General features: G+C 37.6%; 1 protein-coding gene and 1 non-coding gene across 2 annotated transcripts in view; both read left to right on the top strand.

Moving 5' to 3' along the window:
* The window catches only part of LOC106996533 (X-linked retinitis pigmentosa GTPase regulator-like), a 61,354-nt gene that overhangs the window by 17,386 nt on the left and 16,575 nt on the right, over window positions 1–27,393 (top strand). Inside the window, 8 exon segments of the mRNA XM_077945490.1 lie at window positions 5,277–5,432; window positions 8,693–8,817; window positions 12,869–13,054; window positions 14,574–14,742; window positions 20,230–20,309; window positions 20,668–20,733; window positions 23,577–23,757; window positions 24,364–24,515. Of these exon segments, the coding sequence (XP_077801616.1) occupies window positions 5,277–5,432; window positions 8,693–8,817; window positions 12,869–13,054; window positions 14,574–14,742; window positions 20,230–20,309; window positions 20,668–20,733; window positions 23,577–23,757; window positions 24,364–24,515 (1,115 nt within the window).
* On the top strand, window positions 1,873–2,002 carry LOC144331459 (small nucleolar RNA SNORA31). The gene has a single exon (XR_013398522.1). It is a non-coding gene; the product is annotated as a small nucleolar RNA SNORA31 (small nucleolar RNA).

Genomic DNA, 27,393 nt, shown 5'->3' with positions numbered 1-27,393 from the left:
CTTGGGAGGCCAAGGCAAGCAGATCTCTTCAGCCCAGGAGTTTGAGACCAGCCTGAGCAACATGGTGAAACCCCAACTTTACTAAAATTAGCCAGGTGTGGTCTCAGCTAGACCTTGTCTCCAAAAAAAAAAAAAAAAAAAAAAAAAACCCCAAAAAGATTCTCACCCTTTATTTCTATACTTAATATATATTTCTGGTCTATGAAATAATTTTTTTAAGTAGAAAAAAATGAATTCTGCTAATGTAATTTATATTTTCATGACCTTAACTTTTTTTTTTTTTTGAGACGGATTTCACTCTTGTCATCTAGGCTGAAGTGCAACGGCCCGATCTCAGCTCACTGCAGCCTCTGCTTCCTGAGTTCAAGCAATTCTCCCGCCTCAGCCTCCTGAGTAGCTGGGATTACAGGCACCCACTACCATGCCCTGCTAATTTTTGTATTTTTAGTAGAGAGGGGGTTTTGCCATGTTGGCAAGACTGCCTCGAACTCCTAACCTCAGGTGATTCACCCGCCTCGGCCTCCCAAAGTGTTGGGATTACAGGCGTGAGCCACCACGTCTGGCCTGACCTTAACATTTTTAATGGCAACATATTCCATTATTTTTAGCTCATTTTCAGGGACAAACAATTTTTCTTATATATATGTTTTCTATATTTATCTAAAATCGACATTTTTCCTGAAATGCCTTCTTTTGGAGAAGCTTTTTGTTCAAGCTATTTTCTACATGACATTGATAATTCTTTTTTTTGTGATATTTACAGTGTATAACTTGGGAATTTCTTTGTAGTTGTATGTTCTGTTATAGTAATTTATTAAAAAGTGGTAAGGTTTTAAATTACAGATAATAAAATAAAGTTAGGACCTTAATAGTGATGTTACTTTTGGAATCTGAATTTCATATTTGTTATGACATGTCATTTCTCACAATTCTAATCACTGTATTGAAATATACTCACTACTTGCTAATATGTTTACTAAATTGATGCTTCCAAATTTTTTTTGACATTAGATTTATTTTAGATGAGTAATGTACATAATAAAATTAGGTAGTGAATTATTATTTTTTTGCACAAAAATTAATAGTTTGTGAAGTCACCACTTAATCTTTAGTAGCCCAAAGTTAGAAATGTTGCAGATAAATTTTGAATAATATCCAATTCTAAGATGATATGCCTAATGTTGCCGGGTAAGTGAAGAATATTTTATCTTTATATTTTTCTCTCTGATGTTACTTTTCCTCAACTTCCTGTTCCAGCCCCAGTCATGGTTATTAAGCTTTAGTTACTAGATGGAATCTTTTCTAAGTTAGAATAAATTTTTTTTCAAAACTTATACTCTAAATTTGGAAATAATTCTGAGGTTTAAGATTTCTTTTGAATTCCTGTTGAAAAAGTGAATTTTTATATAATTTCAAAAATGTCCTAAAAATTAAACTTTGAAATTAATTTTTAAACATTATCTGAAAATTCATTCTATAGACAGAAATGCAACTTGATGTGTTACATATTTTCTCTAGTTTATGCAAAGATTATAGAAAGAATGAATAGGTCATTCAGGGTTATTTTAACAGATACAGATGCTGATTGTATAATAATAGTGTCTTCAACCATTCATTATAAAATATTTTTCTATAAAGTGAGCAACAAGATAATCTATGATACTTTTAATGAAAGCTTAATTCTTACTTTTATATTCTTAATTTAAAATAAACACACTTAAGGATGATGTTTTCTTGTGGTTTTAAAGACATTTAGCTTTCTGTGGTCTTTGTTCTGAGCCTAAGTATAATCTTTCCAGAAACTGATTGCTCTCTCCAGATTTTTGCAAGCTTTGGGATCTCATACACCAGGAAAGTATTTTAAATTATGAGATGCATCTATTTGACAGACCTGGAATAGTTATTGTTTGCTACTAAGATTTCCACTGCAGATGCAAGAAAGAAGTGTCCTTGCGTTTCCTGTCTGATTGTGGCAGCCAACATTGAATGGGGGAATACAGGAGAACAACTTGGCAATACAGGGAAAAAAACATGAAGAGAGAATTTTTACAATTCATAAAATAATTTTGTAAACAGTGAAGAGCTTGTGTTACAATCCAGAGAATAACCTAAAATTTGAGTTTAAAAAATTATGAGAACCAATAAATGGTTGTCAGCTTCTGATTCACATTTGCCTAAATATGGGCATTGAAAAAAATGACTGTTTGCACTATCATATCATAAAATAAGGAATATTTTCAAAATAGAAAGCTCTTAATTGTATAATAAAGGACACCTCCTTCAACTGTATAAATGTATCTGTATGGAAATTTCACTACTTTGCCTGTTTTTCACATTTCTCCATGGACCTGTACAAGCTTTATTATGAGCCAGCCCTGGTGAGGAACCTGATTCTGGAACACAGTATAGGCAGAATATTAAAAATATTTAGTCCTCGGTGATGAAGAAATGGACCTGAAGAGTATATTGATCATCAGTGTGACTAAATACTAAACTGGATTGCTAAGAGAGTTATGGAATATTTTGTAAGACCTTAAGGAAAGAATAGCTAATCACCTGTTCCAATTTCTTTCACTAAAGAAAAGCACTTGGATTAGATTATTCTATGAAGGGCCTTCCCAGCCTTGTTTTTCTATATGTCTGTAACTCTTACCTTAAAATCTATTAGAGGATCATTCATTAAACTATTTTTAAAACAATTTAGTTCATATCTGATGAATTTATTTCAAATATAATATTTGCACACGACCACGATAGTTTAGAAAATAAAACTGGTTGTAGTGATAGGGTGATTATAGTTTCACCTTGGGATCAGGGAAACCATGGACCACTGTGGAAAAAGTCTGAGGCTGGAACTTGGTACAGACTAAGTGAGGCAGAGTGATATTTGTAATTTTGTAAGTCATCCACAGCAGTTACCAACAGGTAAGAAAGGCCAGTTGTAAGATGGGGTTCACAATGAAGTCTGGGTCCTGAGGCAAATGAGAATTTATCTTAACTTCTGAGATTATGTTTGGATAAACTTAAGTGTTCTACAGGTTAACAAATTATTCGTTCTGAAATCAAATATATTCTGTGAAATTACAGTAATATTGATCTGAAGCTAACTGATCAAATCTGTTTTCCTAATGTAATATTACTTATTAACATTAAATTATGTTGTTAAATGTCACAAAGGTGATATGGCCAAAAATTCTATTGGTTGTTAAATATAATGTCCTTAAATAAGAGCACCTTAGATCATTTTTATAAAATAGAAACTACTGTCATCACTGATATCCAAGCACCTGAATGGGAACCTACCAGGATACGGAACAAAACTTTTGTAACATGATTCAGACTGCCTAAACAGCCTCATTTCACAGGCTAATTGAAGTCAGACAGCCTAAGAAATGTAGAGTAATTGTTGGTTAGCTAGAGATAGATAGTTGTTTTAATTTACCCGGTATTCTACTGTTAAGCTGAACATTTAGAACTGGAAATATGCCAGGTGATTATTAATTAAACTAAGATGGTTTTTTAATATTAAAGATCTGTTTTGCCATTGCCTCAATATGGCTTCATATCCTTAATACAGCATATTTTCTTTAAGGAGTAATATCTATTTGTCTTATTTATGAAGCAAACATTTTTATTAGAAAAAATTATAAAACCACATGGCCATAGACAGTTAGGTTTTCATTTGTAACCCCTATTGACAGAATGAGTTGATTAGATACTTTTTAGAAAAATGTTATTTACAACAGAATGTCATATTATGTTTTCAAATCTGCCTGAATGTTTTCTCTTTTAATCCTGTCAGCAACTCTTATTAGATAGGGATTATAACATCAGAGAATCTAAGTAACTCACCTGCTTGCCACAGCTAGTAATAATGAAGGTTTGGGTTCTGGCATGAATACCAAGCGCTTACCCTTCCTCCTGTAATAGGAGAAACTCAATGTACTAAACTCAGTGTACTAAGGAGAAGTGACTAATGTAATCGACACTGCGCATCCTAATGCAGCAGCGAGGAGCATGTCTCTAAAAGGACCCTTTCATCACCACTCTTGTATCCTGTTTTTGTACTTTTTCATTTCTAGAAAACATATGACATAATATTTAATGAGTTACTGGAAGTCCTTTGGAATCACTTCAAAATATCAATATAAAGAAAAGCTTTTCCCCTCCTATTATAGTTGCATTTCCTAGTAAAGAAGCTTTACTTGTGAATAAATGTAGCATATGTACTATCAGTTTTAATTCTCAAGACAATTCTCTGAAATTGGGTTTTATAAAATAGATTATTAAACTACTTGTATTTTGTTTTATTTTATTTTTGAGATGGAGTCTTGCTCTGTTGCCCAGGCTGGAGTGCAGTGGCGTGATCTCGGGTCACTGCAACCTCCACCTCCTGGGTTCAAGCGATTCTCCTGCCTCAGCCTCCCTAGTAGCTGGGATTACAGGTGTACACCACCACACCCGGCTAATTTTTGTATTTTTAGTAGAGACGGTTTCACCACATTGGCCAGACTCTTCTCCAACTCCTGACCTTAGGTGATGCGTAAACTACTTTTAAAAGGAAGAAGTTTTTCTGTAGGAGACACTCTTCACTTTTTATTTGACATAGTGAATTAGCTTAATGACAGTTGGTACTTTCTTTTTTATTTTTTGAGGTGGAATGTCGCTCTATCACCCAGGCTGGAGTGCAGTGGTGCAATCTTGGCCTACTGCAACCTCTGCCTCCTGGGTTCAAGCGATTCTTCTGCCTCAGCGTCCCGATGTAGCTGGAATTACAGATGCGTGCCATCATGCCCAACTAATTTTTGTAATTTTAGTAGAGATGGGGTTTCACCATGATGGCCAGGCCAGTCTCAAGCCTGGCCTCAAGCAATCCACCCGCCTTGGCCTCCCAAGGTGCTGGGATTATAGGCGTGAGCTACCGGCCGATAGTTGGTACTTTTTGAGCCGATGTAATTATGGGGACGTTTCAGGTAGTTCCCTGACTTATATGCCTTGTATCATACCTGTTACTTACCTAACTTTTATGTTTATGTATAAAAGATAAAATCATACCCATGTCATAATTTTTATAATTATGTACCTTTTCATTTTTCTCTTCCTTCGTCATTGAAAGATTTATACTTCAATGTTAAGTATTCTTAAATGGGTTTTTTTTTCCCCCAGAGGCACTTAACCTTCACTATAAAAGGTTGAATGTCACAATTTTTCCAGATATGATGGTACCAGTGTCTGCTTCCATAATGATTCTCTTGTATTTGCCCCTTTCGTTTCAGAGAATGCTGTGTATACCTTTGGCCTGGGACAGTTTGGTCAGCTGGGTCTTGGCACTTTTCTTTTTGAAACTTCAGAACCCAAAGTCATTGAGAATATTAGGGATCATACAATAAGTTATATTTCTTGTGGAGAAAATCACACAGCTTTGATAACAGGTAGGGATTAGAATTTCTGTTATATATTTATAGAACGGGGTGTATTTTATTACAAAATAAATTATATCTGGAATGAATGTATCTAACTTAAGTAAAGGAATTCATGACTGAGAAAAATGGAATTCCATGTTTACTATTCCAAAGTATAAAGTCGTGAGCTCCTTTTTATTATTTTAATTCAATTTAGAATACATGTAAATGATCCCAAGATTTAGAACCTCACAATAGCCTGCTGATGTCAGAAGTTAGACCATAGTATTATTCTTTGGCAGAAAACAGGAATCTTTTTGAAATTATATCAGTTTGAAGGCTCTTAACTCTGCTCAGGCCAAAAGGAAAAAATCCCACAAGCAGAAACTTATTTTAAAACATTCTTCCTATTCAGTCTGACAGAGCTGCATTCAGGCCGAGTCGATTCTCATGTTTTTGCCATCTGGAGGCGTTTTCAGGAATGACTCCTTTCCTTCTCTTTCTACAGTGTTAGAGAGAAAGGCCCCTCAGAGACCAGTAAGTGGATACCTTCTTCCACAATGTGGTATCTCCTTCATGCAGGGAAATATTCCTTTGAGCCCACTTCTCAGCCTCAAAACTATGTGCTGCTAATAATGTAGGACTCAGTAAAGATTCTCCCCTGAATGATTCAGTCACATATATGTAGGTAATGGATATAGTCCTCAGTTTTCAATGCTTTGTAACAAAAGGGTGTATAATTTCACTCTTTCTGTCTAAAAATGGAGTGAATCATCGGAAAGTCAGAAATCATCTAGTATATTGACATAATCCATGTACTAGCATTTCTACTTTTTTCCCTTCTTTCTGAAAAGCTCCCACTATGAAAAAGCTCCTGAAAAAGGTACTGCTTGTCTAGTGGTGTCTGGCTAGAGAAACTAGGAATCAGCAAATGCAAGATACACTGTTCCTTCTTCCCCAGAGAACCTTTCAGAGAGGATGACCTGCCCATTATCAAGTATCAATGCTCTTGAGAACATATCATGAAATAGCATTATATAGAATATGAAAAGTATTATTCGTTCGTCATCTACTAAGAGTTGTTGATGTGTATCCCTTAATTATAGGGTCCTAGTGTCACTTTCTCTGTCCTTACTGTCATTTTTCATCAACTCTAAGCTGCCACTGATAGTAAATACATAGTTTTTAATCTGTCATCTAACATACAATTTGATTATTTAGTTAAATTTTCATAGTACCTTTACTCCTGATAAAAAGAGTTATAGCACAAATCATTGAACATTAACTTTGTTTGCCTTTTTGTTCATCAGTCATCCCTAAAGAGCAAGTGGTGTGGAATTTTTTTTTTTTTTTCATCTAGTACTAATGAGAAGTACGTAGTGAGTTATCTGCAAGGCCTTGCCAGTTCCCCATTATAGCCAGTGGCTCATATTTTTAAAAGCTCTCTGAAGTTGGAAGTGCCATCAGGCAGCTTGGATCAGGGTTTGTTTTTTTCAGGCAAAACACAATCAAATTTAAAAGGCAAACCTTAAAGAAACATTTGGGTAAAGAAATCGGGTTGAAAAGAAGGAGGAAGGAAGGGATAAAGACGATAAGGAGTATATATAAAAGGAGGACATAAATACTTAATAGTAAGAATTATAAGCGTCTACAGCCTGGTCAACATGGTGAAACCCCATCTCTACTAAAAAAAAAAATACAAAAATTAGCCGGCGTGGCAGCGCGTACCTGTAATCCCAGCTATTGAAGCTGAGACAGGAGAATCACTTGAACCCAGGAGGCAGAGGTTGCAGTGAGCTGAGATCGCGCCACTGTACTCCAACCTGGGTAACAGAGCAAGACTCCATCTCAAAAAATAAATAAAGAGTCCAAACACTGAATATCACTTATTTACATATTTACAGGGAATCTACTTATTTTTGTAAATTTATTTTTATACTTGCCACCTTACTGAATTATATTATTATTTCTAATGATCTTTCAGTCAGTTCTCTTGGATTTGCTTAGTATGCAGTCACTTTGCCATCTTAAATCAGAGGTCCCCAAAGGTGACCCAATTGTTTCCCAGCTTAAAACCATTCATTTTCCTTCTTAATGTCCTTAAGATAAAAGTTCAAAAATTCTTCATCTGAACTAATAGGACACTCCCTTTTCACCTCTTCAGACTCATCTGCTACCACTCTGGTGCTCCAGGCGTGTTAGTTGCCTTTCAGTTTCTTGCCCAAGCCACATTTGCTCTTGATTCAGAGGCTTTCTATGTACTGCTGACTGCCTGAAGATTTTTTGCTGCCTTCCTCGTGCCGCTAAACCCTACTCATCCTTTAGGTTTCCCTTTGAAAGCCTTCCCTAATCCCCAGACTAGAGGAAAATTCCCCTCCTTTGTACCATATTAACGCCCCCCCCCCCCTTACTTCTGCTTCCCTGGCACTTACCCCAGTTGAGATGGAGGATATGAAGGAGCGGCTTGAAGAAAGGAGTGTGAAGGTTCGTAATAGCTGCTATGTCAGTAAGCAAAAGGGCTAACTGGTGAGAAGTGACAAGATTACTCATCATCGTTGTGGGCCCAGTTTCAGAGGGGACTCAAGTTTTGGTATAGGAATTAGTTAGCATTGTTCACTTATGGCATTTACTTCAACAGTATTCCACAGCCCAGGAGCCAGATTAGTTACGCTAAGCTAGTTGTAGAGATTTTATGCACATCCCACTCCCCAAGTCACATGACAACGTTTGGAGACAGTTTTTAATGGTCATGGCTGTAGAGTGGAGTTGTCCTACTGGCATTTAATGGGTAGAGGCCAAGGATGCTGCTGAACATCCTACAGTGCACAGGACAGACCCACATGACCATGAATTATCTGGCCCCAAATGTCAATAATGCCAAAGTTGAGAAACTCTGATCTATCAATGACCTCAGGAAAAAGGAAAACAAGACTGTTGGGATGTAGGGACCAGAATACAAGCATCTCCTTCTCCTTCTCTTGGAATATATGATGTGTATCTCAGGCTCTCATGCTGTATTGCTGCTGCTCCACACACTGCCTTGCATGACAGATCATCAGCTTCACAAACCACCAAGGTTAATTGATTTATTCTCAGAATATTTATTGCCTGATGTTACATGAAGAACCACAGAGACCGTAGAGAGTGTGGAAAGATCAATAGAGTAAATTCAATGCAGAATTTGAGGGGGATAATTAGAATTGCAGTATGAGTTAACATATTTATCTGTTTACAAGTAGATCCATACAAGTAACACTTTCATAATTCTCTTCATTATTTTTGCATTTTAGATATCGGCCTTATGTATACTTTTGGAGTTGGTCGCCACGGAAAATTAGGACTTGGACTGGAGAATTTTACCAATCACTTCATTCCTACTTTGTGCTCTAATTTTTTGAGGTTTATAGTTAAATTGGTAAGGCTATCACATTTCCCTGTTTATATTTTCATATTACTGTATTTGAATCTTTCAGTATTTCATAGAAAATAAGTACTTTTATGTTTGTATGGAAGAGTATCATAGATATATCTAATAAATATACTTGTTTCCTAGAAGCCAAATGTCAGACATTATGCCAGTCAGAAAATGTGTTGCTCCTAATTGTCCTCCTTTAGCATCTTCCTTTTTGCTGAAATCTTGACTGTTCTGCTTCGTTCTCATGTATCTGTTGAAAGCTGGGACTGTGCCATGCCTGCAAACTTGGTATCTTGTGTAGCACCCAGCAGAGTACCTTGCTCACAGTAGTCTTTAGTAAATATTTGCTGAATTAAATGTTAGACTCTCAAATCCTGCTCAGCAGAAAGTCTGATAATAAACAAAGGGTTTTGGTGGAACACGGTGGCTCACTCCTGTAATCCCAGCACTTTGGGAGGCCAAGGCGGGCGGATCACCTGAGATCAGGAATTTAAGAACAGCTTGGCCAACATGGTGAAACCCCATCTCTACTAAAAATACAAAAATTAGCCAGGTGTGGCACACGCCTGTAATCCCAGCTACTCGGGAGGCTGAGGCATGAGAATTGCTTGAACCCAGAAGGTGGAGGTTCCAGTGGGCTGAGGTCGTGTCACTGCACTCCAGACCAGGTGACAGTGAGACCCTGTTTCAAAAAAAAATAAAAAATAAAGAGTTTTGAAGATATGGTTTTTGGGCTAAATTTTCGTAGGTTAAGGATGTATTATTTCAGTGTCACATCACCATCATGCATCATACCTGTATTGTTTCTTAATATTTTTGCCAGTTAAGTTTTGACTTTTGAAAATTCTGTTAACTTGATGATAATATTGAAATTTGTCCTCCAAAGACTCAGTGTCTGATAATATGGACCACTTTCATTTATTGATTTGATAGTCATTTAATGAAAGCCTACTATGGGTAAGACAGTGTGCTAAGTATAAGAAATACAAAGTACTGGTCAGGTGCGCTGGCTCACACCTGTAATCCTAGCACTTTGGGAGGCCGAGGCGGGCAGATCACCTGAGGTCAGGAGTTCAAGACCAGCCTGGCTAACATGGCGAAACCCCGTCTCTACTAAAAATACAAAAATTAGCTGGACATAGTGGCAGGCACCTCTAATCCCAGCTTCTTGGGATCCTGCGGCAAAATAATTGCTTGAATCCGGGAGTCAGAGGTTGCAGTGAGCCGAGATTGTGCCATTGCACTCCAGCCTGGGCGACAACAGTAAAACTCCATCTCAAAAAAAAAAAAAAAAAAAAAACAGAAAGAAAAAAAGAAATACAAAGTACTGTATACAGTGATGAATGAAATAACCACGTCCTCATTCATTGAGGATTTATTCATTATAGTCTTACAATTTTTAAAAGGGATATACAAAAATATATATAAATGTTAAAATTTAAAGTATTATGAAGGAAAAATAGAACATTATAAAGTATCTAGAACCTATGTACAGAAAATACTGCACTATGGGGTTTTTAAAGCATTTTTCTTGAAAATGACTTATTTCTCAAAAATCTTTGAATGCTGATTTCATTTTTTATTGTTCCGTCATCATGCATATTTGCATTTATTTTCCTCTAAGGATTTACTTTTAAGCATTAAACTTAGAAAATGTTCATATAAAGAGGGCTTAGAGACATAATTAGCCCAAGAGACTGATTTATACTTTTAAAAAAAAAAATTCTTCCAGTAGAACTTCTCTGAGCAATGTTTCACGTTTTTAATGTTTTTCCCAGATTAAAATAACATTTTCTAACTGTAAGGAGAAATGTAATCTGCCAAGTATTTTTTCTCTATATTATTTTAAATTAAAAGTTAAATGGTAGATTAAACTTCTTCTAATTTTCAATCACAGTGTTTAAAGAATATGTATGGTAATTATGTACATTTTTTTTTTTTTTTTTTTTTTTTTGAGATGGAGTCTTGCTCTGTCACCCAGGCTGGAGTGCAGTGGTGCAATCTTGGCTCACTGCAACCTCCGCCTCCTGGGTTCACACCATTCTCCTGCCTCAGCTTCCCAGGTAGCTGGGACTACAGGCGCCCACCACCACACCCGGCTAATTTTTTGTATTTTTAATAGAGACGGAGTTTCACCGTGTTAGCCAGGATGGTCTCGATCTCCTGACCTCATGATCTGTCCACCTTGGCCTCCCAAAGTGCTGGGATTACAGGCTTGAGCCACCACACCCGGCCAATTGTGTACTTATTTTATACATATTGTGTACACATTCTCATTGTGCACACACATACATATAGACAGATTCACCAAGTCAGTCTGTCTAGGAAGCCTATCACTAAGTAAATGTCTTACAGCTGATAACTGAGAAAGCTGAAACTGGATCCTTTCCTTACTCCTTATACGAAAATTAATTCAAGATGGATTAGAGACTTAAATGTTAGACCTAATACCATAAAAATCCTAGAGGAAAACCTAGGTAGTACCATTCAGGACATAGGCATGGGCAAAGACTTCATGTCTAAAACACCAAAAGCAACGGCAGCAAAAGCCAAAATTGACAAATGGGATCTCATTAAACTAAAGAGCTTCTGCACAGCAAAAGAAACTACCATCAGAGTGAACAGGCAACCTACAGAATGGGAGAAGATTTTTGCAATCTACTCATCTGACAAAGGGCTAATATCCAGAACCTACAAAGAACTCAAACAAATTTACAAGAAAAAAACAAACAACCCTATCAAAAAGTGGGCAAAGGATATGAACAGACATTTCTCAAAAGAAGACATTCATACAGCCAACAGACACATGAAAAAATGCTCATCATCACTGGCCATCAGAGAAATGCAAATCAAAACCACAATGAGATACCATCTCACACCAGTTAGAATGGCGATCATTAAAAAGTCAGGAAACAACAGGTGCTGGAGAGGATGTGGAGAAATAGGAACACTTTTACACTGTTGGTGGGATTGTAAACTAGTTCAACCATTATGGAAAACAGTATGGCGATTCCTCAAGGATCTAGAAATAGATGTACCATATGACCCAGCCATCCCATTAGTGGGTATATACCCAAAGGATTATAAATCATGCTGCTATAAAGACACATGCACACGTATGTTTATTGCGGCACTATTCACAATAGCAAAGACTTGGAATCAACCCAAATGTCCATCAGTGACAGATTGGATTAAGAAAATGTGGCACATATACACCATGGAATACTATGCAGCCATCAAAAAGGATGAGTTTGTGTCCTTTGTAGGGACATGGATGCAGCTGGAAACCATCATTCTTAGCAATCTATCACAAGAACAGGAAACCAAACACCGCATGTTCTCACTCATAGGTGGGAACTGAACAATGAGATCACTTGGACTCAGGAAGGGGAACATCACACACCGGGGCCTATCATGGGGAGGGGGGAGGGGGGAGGGATTGCATTGGGAGTTATACCTGATGTAAATGACGAGTTGATGGGTGCAGCACACCAATATGGCACAAGTATACATATGTAACAAACCTGCACGTTATGCACATGTACCCTACAACTTAAAGTATAATAATAATAATAATAATAAAATATTCATATAAAAAAAAAAGACACAAAATCTGTCTCTTATTCTTTTCATAAAACAATTTAATGACACACTATAGATGTGTGTTCTCTTATATTTGGGACACTAAGTTTGCGCTATTTAATACATTTAAAAATACCATATTTGTGATAGGTAGGACCATCCTAGAACCCGTACTTTCTATTGCACTTTAGAATACTTGGTTAGAGCATGGTGAGCTGAATACAGCTGCCATTCTTGACATTTTTATCCAAAGAAGCTATCTTTTAGTCCAAGGAACTTTGTTTCATCTTCTGGAAGTCCCAATTATAACTTAGTTTGCATGTCTTCCTGCAATTATCATGGATAAAATATGTTGTGAATTTTGATTTTGGGCACAAATAAAGAATGTGCTTAAATAATAATTAAAAAAAAAAACTCATTTGTGTTTGAAGCCAATGTTGATTCGTTTTTCTGTGGATTTATGCTGCAGGTTGCTTGTGGTGGATGTCACATGGTAGTTTTTGCTGCTCCTCATCGTGGTGTGGCAAAAGAAATTGAATTCGATGAAATAAGTGATACTTGCTTATCTGTGGCGACTTTTCTGCCGTATGGCAGTTTAACCTCAGGAAATGTACTGCAGAGAACTCTATCAGCACGTATGCGGCGAAGAGAGAGGGTACAGTGGTGGCCTATTCTGTATAATAGTATTATCTAGCACTGCAAAGAAAACTAGAAGAAAAAAATCTGTTTTCTTTTTAAATCAAAGGGTCTTCTCAGATAAATTTGCTAAATAAAATTATTAGAGTTAAGTGCTTACAAACTTTTAGAGTTAATTCAGAAAAATTCAGAAAAGCTTAATGCTTTTTTTAAAGACACAAACTGGAAAATTTAAATTATAGAAAACCTTTGCATATAGACAAGGGTGTTATAAAAGCATCCTTTTATAGTCCTATTTTATCACCTCACATTGAATGCTGAATTGTTTTTTCAACTGCATGTGGCTTGAATTTCACCTTCTTATATGCTTTTTTTTTATTATGGTAGTAAAAATACAACAAATATACCCACTTAACAGATTTTTAAGTGTGCAATACAGTATCGTTGACTATAGGTACAATGTTACGTTGTTCAGAACTCTGTAGGACTTATATAATGCTACATTCTTTTGTCTTTCAGTTAAGCCTCATGAGCAGTGGAAGATTGTACACTATAAACAATGAAATGGGAAAACAAAGGAACTTCAAGTAGAGAGAGGAAATATTCCCTCTTAATTAAATTTAGAGATTTTTCTTCTGTGTTTTAAAATTATTGTTCCAATGACATATATATATGTGTGTGTGTGTGTTTTGTTTTTTGGGGTTTTTTTGTTTTGTTTTTTGTTTTTTTTGAGACAGAGTCTCACTCTGTTGTCCAGGCTGGGTTGCACTAGCACAATCTTGGCTCACTGAAACCTCCACCTCCTGGGTTCAAGCAATTCTCCTGCCTCAGCCACCTGAGTAGCTGGGACTACAGGCACGCACCACCATGCCCGGCTAATTTTTTTGTATTTTTAGGAGAGACGGGGTTTCACCAAGGCTGGTTTCGAACTCCTGACCTAAAGTGATCCACCAGCTTCGGCCTCCTAGCATGCTGGGATTACAGGCGTGAGCCATCAAGCCCCGCCCCAATGGCACATATGTTTTTTAAAGTAAATGGTAAATAATTTTTGAAGGTGACATTCCTTTTTTTGAAAATTACTCTAAGTTTCAAAACATGTTTTTTTGAAGGTTCCTAGCAGTTTTATTTGTAATAGCCAGCATATTTCTTTTGAAGTAAAAAGGTTAAGTCTGGTGTTTTGTTTGAAAAAGCATATATGGAAAAGTTGACAAATACCCCATCAGTGTTTTGTAGTTGTTATTAATTTACATCTTCTAAGTAATTTTTTGTTTCTTAGGGAGTGTGGAGAAAATGCACACACACTTTTCCCCCGTTATGTGAAAAATAAAGCTTCCAAATTGAAATTTAGAGCAACTAAGATACAGAGACAACAGAACAAAATGTTTTTGAGCCTTTGGGAATTGAGAAGTAAATGCTGTGGAGTGTTGGCATACTTTGAACTCTTTCTCTTAAATATTTTTGCAACTTTTAGGAAGGTTTATATCAATATTAAATCTATAACATCATTTAATAGTTTGTTTAACCTGCTTATTTTAAAGGAGAGGTCTCCAGATTCTATTTCAATGATGAGAACACTACCTCCAATAGAAGGGACTCTTGGCCTTTCTGCTTGTTTTCCCCCCAATTCAGTCTTTGCACATTGTTCTGAGAGTAACCTCCTACCGAGTGTCTTATCTGAACAGGACCTCATGCGCCCAGAGGAACCAGGTAACATTTGCTACTCTGTCTGCTCTCAGGATAAATGTGCCTTTTATTCCTGTTTTTATGTTTATCTTAAGATGTTTTCTCCAGTTATTTAAATTGTTCTCTCCCTGGTTAGAGCCTAACATCCCTCATTTGAACTCAAATCCAGGAATATCCTTACAAATAGAAAGCACCATCGGTGCCCCAAGACTGCCATGTAACCACAGCAGCATATCTTTATAGAGCAGTGGGTAACAGTCGTAGCACCTTCCTTAACTGTATCCCCTTTAAACCCTGAAACCACTCGATGAACTTAGGAGGGAGTTACAGTCCTCATTTCAGAGATGAGAAAAGCAAGGCTTGGAGAGATCAAGTGACTTGCTCAAGGTCACTCAGCTTATAAATGAAGTGGTCAGAATTTGAATGCAGGTCTTCTGGATCTATGTGAAATTCTATATGTAGGCAGTATAACATAATGGTGAAGAGCATGGAATATGGAGTTAAATTGATCTGGGGTCAAATGCCAATTTTGACATTTACTAGCTGTGTGACTGACTTTGGGAAAGTTACTTAACCTCTCTAAGCCTCAGTTTCCTTGGCTTTGAAATTGATTTAATAATACTGACTTCAGAGAGTGATTAAGAGGATTCAGTGAGATCAGGCATATAAAATAATTAGCATTGAGCCCAGCACCTCTAGAAACACCTCAGTAAATGTTGTTATGATTAATATTAATACCTTTACCTCACTACCTGTTAGATACAGATTTCACGTTTTAAGTTGTAATCCCAGCTCTTTCACTATGCTATACCTATTCTGACTAATTTTCTTTACAGATATTTGTGTATCTTAGGAGTGTCGGTATGTTACTGCAGGATGTCTAAAGAGGGAATAGTCTCTCTTAATCAAATTTAGGGATTCTCGTGTGTTTTAAAATTATTGTTCCAATGACATATATTTTTTGAAGTAAATGGCAAATAATTTTTGAAGGAGACATTCCTTTTCTGAAAATTACTGGAAGTTTCAAAACATATTTTTTTTTTGAAGATTCATAGCAGTTTTATGTGTAATAGCCAACATACTTCTCTATTTGATAGGGGTAGGACAAGAAACCAGGACCAGGAGATCAGAAAGTAAGCAGTAAATTTGAAATTAAGAAGATGAACCTGTCATCAGGGACTAAGAATCAGGGTCTAGAAACAGATAATTTTTGTACCTTTGAGATCCGGAAGCTAGGCAAAGGGTTGAGGTAATATAGGATTGGGAACTCAGGTAAGAATTGTGGGCTATGGGAATGGGATATTATATCTAACTAGGACCTTAGTAATGAGCTGATTTATTGCACCTGACCCACAACTTTTGTATGTTTTCTTTTGAAATAAGAATCAGTGTCTAATGGTACTCTTCAGCCCTGGACATGGAAAAAGTAGTAGATTCTGACAAGCAGTATGTGTAGTGTGTACAAGGAAAAAAGACATTTATGGTTTAGAGAAAATTGTTTCTCAGTCCCAGAGATTTGAATGTGAAAATATGCATGATTTTGTAGCTAGATCAAAAGGAAATGCCATCTCTTCTTGTCTTCTTGTGACTGCTAACACTCTCTTCTTAATAAAACTTATTTTGAAAGTTGTGTCTAACATATACTGTGACATTTTCTAAATCATTCACAGACTTCAGTCTTTATAATGGAGGAAAAGTATATCAGGATACGTCTTACTAAGGAGGTGTCATTTAAGCTAAAGGATAAGAAAGGGATGGCTACACAAGGAGAATAGATGTATTTCAGGCAAATAAAATAATATAGGCAAAGAAAATAATATAGGCAAAGGTTTGGAGGCAGTTAAGAAGAAAAAGACAACCAGTGGGGCTAGAAGGTGAGAGAAATGGTAAGACAAAGCGGTATTGGAGAAAGAGAGTGAAAAATTATTTATGGTTTTATAGGCCATGAAGACCTACTTGATATGAATGTTTTTCTTAAGTGCAATAGAAAGTCATTAAAAGATTTTAAGCAGTAGACTAATGTATTCCAGTCCTATTTCCACTTTAAGATGATTATGATCACTTCTACCTCCATATAGATTATACAGAGGCCAGACTAGAAATAGGAAGAGTACTTGTGAGCCGTTTGCAAGAGGTGATAATGTATGGACCAAGGTGTTTGCAGCGTAGATGGAGAAAAGAAAAAGAAAAGAGAAGAGGGACGATGTGAAATACATTATAGACATAAAAACCAACCGGACTTGCTAAACTTATGAATGCACCACACATAGGTGTGAATTAAAGTGAGGAATCAAGGATGATTTCTAAGCAAGAGGAAGCTTGACACATTTGAGGAATAAAATTAAGAACCAAGCCTTGGATATGTGTGAGGCATCCAAGTAGAAATATCAAGCTGATTGTTGAAACACAAGCCTAAAGTTTAGAAGAGAGCCCTGGACTAGAAATATACATTTGGAAGCCATCAACATAGAGATGGTATTTAAAAGAGATGGGCATGGTAACTTATGCCTATAATCCCAGTATTTTGAGAGGCTGAGGTGGGAGGATTGCTTGAAGTTAGGAGTTTGAGACCAGCCTGGGCAACATAGCAAGACCCCCTCTCTCTATTTAAAATAATAATAAAATCCATGGATGTTGGTGAAATCACCTGCTAGAGAGTCGAGTCAGAAGAGAAGAGGGCCCAGAATGCAGCCCTAAGAACGTCTAATATTTGAGAGGTAGAGAAGGAAGAGCTGGCAAAGAAGCCTTCCTCAGCTTTGTCAGCCAGTAAGGCAGGAGGTGGGAAATTAGGACAGTGTAGTGTCGTGAATGCAAAGTACTGCTCAAAGATCAAGGGAAAATAGCTCAAAGAAGTATCCAGTGGATTTGGTATAATGGAGTTTACTGGTGACCTCGACAAGAGCAGTTCTAGGGGAAGATCAGGGAAGAAGCCAGAGTGTTAAGAGTCAGTTATGAATGGGAAATGAGGAAATGAAGAGGAGATAAGATGAGCAGATAATTCGTTTGTGTATTTGCCAATGAAGTGGAGCAGAGAAATGGTCTGGCAGCTAGAGGGGGATGTGGGCTCAATAGAAAATATTGGAGCACATTTGTATGGTAATGAATGAGCCAGTAGTCCTGGAGAGGGAGATAGCACAGAGGAGAGAAAGTATAACCAAAGTTGTAAAGCTCTTGCAAAACAGGAGGGGCCAGCATAGAGAGTGGTCTTTGGTAACAAGAAAAACACATCCTACATTTTAACAGGCAAATGAGAACTTGGGTACAAATATAGGTAGTTGTGTATGTTTGTTGGTGAGGAGATCAAGTGGATCAGATATGATGACTTCTGTTTTCTCAGTCAAATCTGAGACAAGGCCATCAGTTTAAATAATCTGCTATGTATTTTCCAAACCTATATTCTCTGCCCTCTCCAATCTGTCCTGCGTAACACTTTCCACAGTGATCTTCCTAAGGTGCAATTCAGTTTACATGTGCTCCAGTGTCTTCAGTGAATTCCTAATTATGAAAATAAGTGTTAATTTTCCTATATAATTCCCAATTCTAGCTTTATCTCTCAATACTCTTTTCCTTACAATCTTCATTTTGTAATAGGTAGTTTTATGGTAGTAACGTATTATGATAGTCTACAAACAGTGGCTCTTGGGCCAAATCTAGCTGGCCACTTGTTTTTACAAATAAAGTTTTATTGGAACCAAGCCATACCCATTCCTTTATGTATTGTCTGTGGCTGCTTTCTGCTACAATGTCATAGGTTAGTTAGGACAGAGACCATATGGCCCAGGAAGCCTAAGATGTTTACTATATGGCCTTTTAGAGAAAAGTTTGCTGATTCTTAATTTTGATCAGACTGATCTCTTCAGTCTAACTTAGTGGAAAGAACAAGGGCTGTGGAGTCAGACACACCTAAGATTGACACTGGACACCAACAGTCACTGAAACTTAATTTCTTCATTTACAAAATGAGAATATAATACTTAACCTTCCTTGTTGTCATAGGGTCAGTGTAACATATATAAAAGCATGTGTTTGTGGCACTTGGTAAGCCTTCAAGACAAACTCCTTTCGTCTGCTCATTTGCTCAGACTACTGTTCTGCTGCTTTATTAGGAATGGGCTTCATTGTCTTCCCCTTACACCTCCATCTCTGCCTCTCAGAATTCTACTTATCCTTCTATGTACCTCCATAGTGAAACTTTTCCTGCTTCCCAACATACGGATGTAATTTCTCATAGACTATAACTTCATGGCAGTTAAAATTTTTTAACAACAAACAACAAAATTGTAATTGCTAATACTTAATAAACTTATTACTATATGTATATCAAAACATCTGTTTTATACCTTAAATATAGATGATAAAAAATAAAAAAGAATTAGCAATTACTTAGGTTGCTATTCTGCATATTACCGCACATGGAATAAATACCAAATGATTATTTGCTCATTCAATTCAGTGGATTTAAAGGGGAGGGATCAGTGTGGACTGTCATTTTTTAGTGAAGACTTCATTACGGAGCTACTTCCAAATGTATCAGTGGTCAATGAAGGCATAGTGAGAAATTGAGAAAAATGTAAAGTCAAGTAGAGCCTATGACTTTTAATTATCTACTTTATGATGTAATAACCTTGCAGTTTTCTGTGAAAGGTTCTAGGTATTTATACTAGTTATCTGTTGCTACATTTTAAAAATGACCCTAAAACTTAGCAGGTTAAAACAAAAAGCATTTATTATTTCACACAGTTTCTGAGAGTCAGGAGTCCAGCAGGAGCTTAGCTGGGTGGTTCTGGCCCAGGTTCTTTCATAGGGTTGCAGTCACACTGTCAGATGGGGTTGCAGTTATCTGAAGGCTTGACTGAGGCTGGAAGATCCACTTCCAAGCTCATTCACATGGCCATTGGCAGGAGGCCTCATTTCCTTGAGATGCTCACAACATGGACTCCTACAGAGCAAGTGATTGGAGAGAAAGAGAGAGAGTACACGTATGTAGCCAGGGTTGGAGGGGGAGAGAGACAGAAAGAGAGCGAGGACAAGGGTGCATACATGTGTATAACCAAAACAGAAGCTATAATGCTATCACAGGTACGTCTGCTTTATTTTACTGGCTGTGCACATACAGACCAACCTGGTATAATGTGCAAGGGAACTACACAAGAGGATGAACACCAGGAGGATGTAAGTCGTTGGGGCCCTTCTTAGGATTAGCTATTACAGTGCTCGATACCTGGGTAGTTATTTATCCCAAAGGAATAGTGTTTGCCTGTTCATATGAATGAAACAATTGTAATCTAATTGGTGTCAACATTTTTAAACTTTCACAAAGATGTTAAAACCTGTGTCACTGTGAATGAATTCTTTTCAGTTTCCCTGACATGAGGCTAAAGGACTTTTAGTAAAATTATACCTACACTTTATATTATAGAATAATTTCTGTTTTCTCTCCAGTTGCCTTTTACTTTTCTGTTGAAATCTGGATTTCCTTTTTCCCATTTAATCATTCAGATTATTTTCTAGATGAAATGACCAACGAAGCAGAGATAGATAATTCTTCAACCGTAGAAAGCCTTGGAGAAACTACTGATATCTTGAATATGGTAATGATTTCCTATCTGTTTATCTAAATATGAGTTTGAATTTTAGTTCATTGTGTATGTGAATGTGTGTATACTTCCTATACTCTTATATGCATGAAAACCACTTTCTTATTTCTTATTTTGTTTGTTATTTTTAACCAACTATATTGAGATATAATTCACATATAAAATTTGTTTTGATCCTCACATCATTAGTATGGCAATTGAGAGTGGATTCTATTACTATCTGAACTGTTTTCCCTTCATTATATATGTATATATGCACACATATATATAAAATTTGTACTATATATATAGTACAACCACATAGTATATATACTGTATTCTTTTTATAATATATGTTTTTTATTTATTTCAGACACACATTATGAGCCTGAATTCCAATGAAAAGTCACTAAAATTATCACCAGTTCAGAAACAAAAGGTATAATATGGAGATTTATTTTCATTATTGTTGATAAGAGCAGTTTAAGTTAATTTTTTGGATGGTTTTTGGAAAGAACGCAAGAAACATAAGCATTTACTTACTTTAGAATTTAAAAGACAGAGGGATACAATGTAGATAACCTCCATTTTGCCATGTTCTGATGTTATGTATTTTCTGTAAAGAAACAAGAGTGGAAGCATTTTATTGCTGAAATTTGCTCTTTGGGATCACTAACTTAAGTTATACTAGCCATACTTTTCCTTCTGTCAAGCCATAGGTTATGATTGCAGTTCTTATGTGTAGGAAAAGACTACCATTTATTGATAGAGTGCCTCTCTGACTTTGGTTGAGTATGACTTTGAATGAATTACTATGCTGACTTTACTGAATGATATTAATACCTTTTTTAGCTTTACAATTTTGTGATTTTAGTGAAAATGTTTGATAACCTTTCCCAATATTTGGTTGGGCTTTAATTTATCAAGAAATTGATAGCATAAAAATAAGATTAAACATTTGGAAATTAGAGACTGTTCATGGGTAGGAAAGAGAGACTTTTAATGAATAACAAATAGCAAAAGAAGGGAATAGGCTGTGGTTTTCACAACCGTAGAGAGATAAAGGCCTGCCCTGAAATCCTTTGCTTTTCCTGGCTTTAAGGACTAGTGTGATGAATGAATGAGGGATTTGAGGATTAGGAAAATAAATTGGAGAAATGTAAATTGAGGGAAGAAGACTATAAAAAATATTTAATTTCTATTTGTAGGGTCTTTGACATGTTTTCAAGTTTAAAACTCTTAACATTGAAGTCACTGAAGTGCAGGAGAATCATGCCAAATTGTTAAAATTTAGAACTAGTCCTCATTCGTTCTATCTGTAATACTGAAAGGCATGGTGAATAACAGCATTCCTTTGAATATGGGAGAGCTGTTCGAACACAGTTGTAGAAGCTCAATGAATATTGACTGATTTTTGACTGACTATACTTCCAAGTAGACACCTTTCTTGTTTCTTTCCTTCCACTTCCCTTAGACTCCAGGCTCTCCGTCTTCTGGGCTGCTTTATTGTGCTAGGGAAAGAAAGGCATGTGCCTTTAGAAATCAGTTCTGGCAACCGGGCCTTCCTCTCTTAGGGCTCTTAAAAGAATCATGACTTTTTAAAGAGCAAGACCAAGAACAACCAGAAACGGAAAGCAATTGCTTTTAAGCTGACATATATTTTATACTTTCTATAGTCCTTTTAAGTGAAGGCCCTACCAGGCCTACTTTAGTAAATGATAAAAGATTTATTATACTATTTCTGTGTATTAACTTGTTAATTTTTAACTTGTCATGTTTTAATAATCTCTTTGGCACAATAGGAACCTCTTCCTAGGCCTAATCATCACAGTTTATACAATTTGAATTAGTGAGTTTTTACTATCCAGAGACCCAAATTCATTAGATATTTGCATCCATTAGCTTGTTTGTAGAATTTAGATCAGCAATTTGGTTTTGCCTTATTTGGTCCAGCAGGAAATTACTTTTATATTGTTAATACATTATTCAAATGTCAGTGTTTGATTTCATAGTTTTTATACAAATCTTACATTTTACACTTAATAGTCTTTCCTCTTAGTGTTCTTTCATTTATAGAAATTATTATAATTAAAGAATATAATCAGTACAAGGAAGAAGGTCAAAAATTTGAAAGCGCATATGAAGGTTTTGTTTAGAAAAGAAAAATATATTCGTTATTATTTAGTTTATAGATAAAAAACATTTCATGTGCAGTTTCTTCAGTTCTAGGAGTGGACTAGTCAGGCCTGGTGTGGTGGCTCTTGCCTGTAATCCCAGCACTGTGGGTGGCCAAGATGGGCAGATCACTTGAGGTCAGGACTTCGAGACCAGCCTGGCCATCATGGTAAAACCTCATCTCTCTACTAAAAATAAAAAAATTAGCTGGGTGTGGTGGCGCGCACCCATAGTCCCAGCTACTCAGGAGGCTGAGGTGAGATAATCGCTGGGACCCAGGAGGCAGAGGCTGCAGTAAGCTGAGATCATGCCACTGAGCTCCAAACTAGGTGACAGAATGAAACTCCGTCACAAGAAAAAAAATTTGAAAATGAGAGATGATCGGGAAAGTGGGAAAAATATACTAAGCTGTACTATGTACAAGAAAAGCGTACTTTTTTTTCTTTGAGATGGAGTTTCGCTCTTGTTGCCCAGGCTGGAGTCCAGTGGCACAGTCTTGGCTCACTGCAACCTCCACCTGCCGAGTTCAAGCAGTTCTCCTGCCTCAGCCTCCCGAGTAGCTGGGATTACAGGCATGTGCCACCACTCCCAGCTAATTTTTGTACTTTTAGTAGAGACAGGTTTTCACCATGTTGGCCAGGCTAGTCTTGAACTCCTGACTTCAGGTGATCCACCCCCTTTGGCCTCTTAAAGTGCTGAGATTACAGGTGTGAGCCACTGTGCCAGGCCAAGAAGTGTACATTTTTTAATAGCATCTTGCAAAATTAATCTCGAAGTTTTATGTAAGGATTGATTTGGATTGAGAAAAGAGGCAGAGAATAAATATTGATGGTATTGTGATTAATGGCAAAATTAAGGCAGGTAGTACGAGTTGAAAATTAAACACAGATACATGTTACTAAATCAAAATTAGATGTATCACAGACTAGAGAGTGGCACAAATGATCCTTAAAGAAACAAAACTTCAGCAAACTATCTGGTAAAATTTGCTATTTTTATTCTCCTAGACTTATAAAAATGTAAAATCTTGGCAGTACTTAAAGTAGATAAGGTGTCCTTGTAAACTAATAGTAGTATGACTATGATAATTACTTCAAAAAATTACAGAAACAACAAACAATTGGGGAACTGATGCAGCATACAGCTCTTACTGAAAACGATGATAGTGATGAATATGAAGAAATGTCAGAAATGAAAGAAGGGAAAGCATGTGAGCAACATGTGTCATGAGGGATTTTCATGACGCAACCAGCTACACCTATCGAAGCATTTTCAGATGAGGAACTAGGTAATGACTCAGGCCAGGTGGGACCTCAGGCTGACACTGATGGAGAGGGTTTACAAAAAGAGGTATTTAGACATGAAAATAATAATCAACTTGATGCCAAGGAAATAGAAAAGGAAAGTGATGGAGGACACAGTCAGAAGGAATCAGAAGCAGAAGAAATAGTCAGTGAGAAGGAAACTAAACTGGCAGAAATAGCAGGTATGAAGGATTTAAGAAAAAGGGAAAAGAGTGCAAAAAATATGAGTTCTTTCTTTGGCAACTTACCAGATAGAGGTATGAATACTGAGAGTGAAGAAAATAAAGATTTTGTTAAGAAAAGGGAAAGTTGCAAGCAAGATGTGATCTTTGACAGTGAAAGAGAATCAGTAGAAAAGCCAGACGTTACATGGAAGGTGCAAGTGAGAGTCAGCAGGGTATAGCTGATGGGATTCCAGCAGCCGGAGGCAATAGAATTTAGTAGTGGAGAGAAAGAGGATGATGAAGTGGAAACTGACCAAAACATATGGTATGGCAGGAAATTGATTGAACAAGGAAATGAAAAAGAGACTAAACCCATAATATCCAAATCCATGGCAAAGTGTGATTTTAAATGTGATTGCTTGTCAGAGATCCCAGAGGAGAAGGAAGGAGCAGAGGATTCAAAAGGAAATGGAATAGAGGAGCAAGAGGTAGAAGCAAATGAGGAAAATGTGAAGGTGCATGGAGGAAGACAGGAGGAAACAGAGATCCTATCAGATGACCTTACAGACAAAGCAGAGGTGAGTGAAGGCAAGGCAAAGTCAGCGGGAGAAGCAGAGGATGGGCCTGAAGGTAGAGGGGATGGAACCTGTGAGGAGGGTAGTTCAGGAGCAGAACACTGGCAAGGTGAGGAGCGGGAGGAGAAGGGGGAGAAAGACAAGGGTGGAGGAGAAATGGCGAGGCCGGGAGAGGGAGAGAAGGACCTAGCAGAGGAGGAGGAATGGGAGAAGAGGGATGGGAAAGAGCAGGAGCAAAAGGAGAGGGAGCAAGGCCATTAGAAGGAAAGAACCCAAGAGATGGAGGAGGGAGAAGGGGAGGAGGAGCATGGAGAAGGAGAAGAAGAGGAGGAAGACAGAGAAGAGGAAGAAGAGAAAGAGGAGGAGAAGGAGGGAGAAGGGAAAGAGGAAGGAGAAGGGGAAGCAGTGGAGGGAGAAGGTGAAAAGGAGGAAGGAGAGGTGGAAGAAGGAGAGAGGGAAAAGGAGGAAAGAGCGGGGAAGGAGGAGAAAGGAGAGGAGGAAGGAGACCAAGGAGAAGGGGAAGAGGAGGAAACAGAGGGGGAAGGGGAGCAAAAAGAGGAGGGAGGGAAAGTAGAGGAGGGGAAAGGAGAGGGGGAAAAGGAGGAAGGGAAGGGGGAAGAGGAAGAAGGAGAAGGGGAGAGGGAAGAGGAAGAAGGAGAAGAGGAGGGGGAAGACGAGGAAGGAGAAGGGAAAGGGGAGGAGGAAGAAGGAGAAGAGGAGGGGAAAGAGGAGGAAGGAGAAGGGAAAGGGGAGGAGGAAGAAAGAGAAGAGGAGGAAGGAGAAGGGAAAGGGGAGGAGGAAGGGGAGGAAGGAGAAGGGGAGGGGGAAGAAGAGGAAGAAGAAGGGGAGGGAGAAGAGGAGGAAGGGGAAGAGGAGGAGGAAAGGGAGGAAGGGGAAGAGGAGGAGGAAGGGGAGGAAGGAGAAGGGGAGGAGGACGGGGAGGAAGAGGAAGGGGAGGGGGAAGAGGAGGAAGGGGAAGGGGAGGAGGAAGGAGAAGGGGAAGAGGAAGGAGAAGGGGAGGGAGAAGAGGAGGAAGGGGAAGAGGAGGAGGAAGGGGAGGAAGGGGAAGAGGAGGAGGAAGGGGAGGAAGGAGGACGGGGAGGAAGAGGAAGGGGAGGGGGAAGAGGAGGAAGGGGAAGGGGAGGAGGAAGGAGAAGGGGAAGAGGAAGGAGAAGGGGAGGGGGAAGAGGAGGAAAGAGAAGGGGAGGGGGAAGAGGAGGAAGGAGAAGGGGAAGGGGAGGAGGAAGGAGAAGGGGAAGAGGAAGGAGAAGGGGAGGGTGAAGAGGAGGAAGGAGGGGGAAGAGGAGGAAGGGGAAGAAGAAGGAGAGGGAGAGGAAGAAGGGGAGGGAGAAGAGGAGGAAGGGGAGGTGGAAGGGGAGGAGGAAGGGGAGGTAGAAGGGGAGGAGGAAGGGGAGGAGGAAGGGGAGGTGGAAGGAGAGGAAGAGGAAGGAGAGGAGGAAGGGGAAGAAAGGGAAAAGGAGGGGGAAGGAGAAAACAGGAGGAACAGAGAAGAGGAGGAGGAAGAAGAAGGGAAGTACCAGGAGACAGGTGAAGAAGAGAATGAAAGGCAGGAAAGGCAGAATGGAGAAGAGTACAAAAAAGTGAGCAAAATGAAAGGATCTGTGAAATATGGCAAACATAAAACATATCAAAAAAAGTCAATTACTAACACACAGGGAAATGGGAAAGAGCAGAGGTCCAAAATGCCAGTGCAGTCAAAACAACTTGTAGAAAACGGGCCACCAGGTTCCAAAAAGTTCTGGAATAATGTATTACCACATTATTTGGCATTGAAGTAACAAACCTTAAATGTGACCCGATTATGGCCAGCCAAACAATTTAAATGCCTTGCATATAACAGGCACTCATTACATGTTGTTAAATTGATTTTATGTCAGTTATTTTATGTGTAGTAAAAAAAAGCAACTGATGCAGCTGTGTTAAGGAGCCAAAGACAACAGGAGGCACTGGTAAATTTTGGCCTCTCTCAGACTAAAATTTTGGTGTATTTCACCCCCAAATTATAAAACCATCGCTAGAAAATATTAAAAGGTCATATCAGATTATTAACATTATATATTCATTAAAGGCAGCTTTAGGAAATAAGAATATACTACAAGAGTGTTTTGATTGTGTGTATAAATCATTCCATTTTTAAATGGCACAGATGCTTAAGGGCTATAAAAACTTCTAATTTCTTATAAATGTGTTAGCACTTTTTTTAAGTTAGTGATTACAGTTTACCTGCTGTATAGAATAATTTTCTAATAATGAATGGTATTCTGAAACTCAATTGAGGCATTCACATTTTAAAGAAAGTATTGCCTTTTACCTTTTATATGTTCTTTTTGCAAAAATCTACAAAGTGACAGCTGTGTTCAGAGCTTAGATCCCAAAAACGTGATCTCTTTTAGTTAGTATCTGGCCAGATGGCAGTATACCTAATGAAATGGTGATTAATTTAAATGTATAATCTGGAAATATGTAAAACTTGAAGTATTTTTTGTCCAGGCAAAGCTACTCATTGGGCTTCGGTTTCCTCATCTCTAAAATGGAGTGGATGAGATGATGTGATAACTGCAGTCCCTTCTAACTCTTAAATTCTTTTCATTCTCACAGATTTACTCTATCATTGTTATTCGTGTAGGAAACGTTTTAGGGAAGAAAAATTACACTTTAAAATTAATTTAGTTTTCTATACAGTTGTTTTCTTTACTCTTGAAAAGTTATGACAGCTTTAATGTCTCTTGTCTTCTGTAATTTTTTATTTCTAAACTCCTGTCATTTCCAAGCTTTAACTGTACTTTATCAGAGCCTTCATTTCCGGTATGTGTTACATGCCCTCAATGTATTCATTGACTATTCTGTAATTTCAGTTTGT

This window comes from Macaca mulatta, chromosome 9 (genome assembly GCF_049350105.2).
Source record: "Macaca mulatta isolate MMU2019108-1 chromosome 9, T2T-MMU8v2.0, whole genome shotgun sequence".
NCBI classification, from domain to species: domain Eukaryota; kingdom Metazoa; phylum Chordata; class Mammalia; order Primates; family Cercopithecidae; genus Macaca; species Macaca mulatta.
The sequence above is the reverse complement of the archived record's forward strand: the minus strand, read 5'-3'. Positions and strand labels throughout refer to the sequence as shown.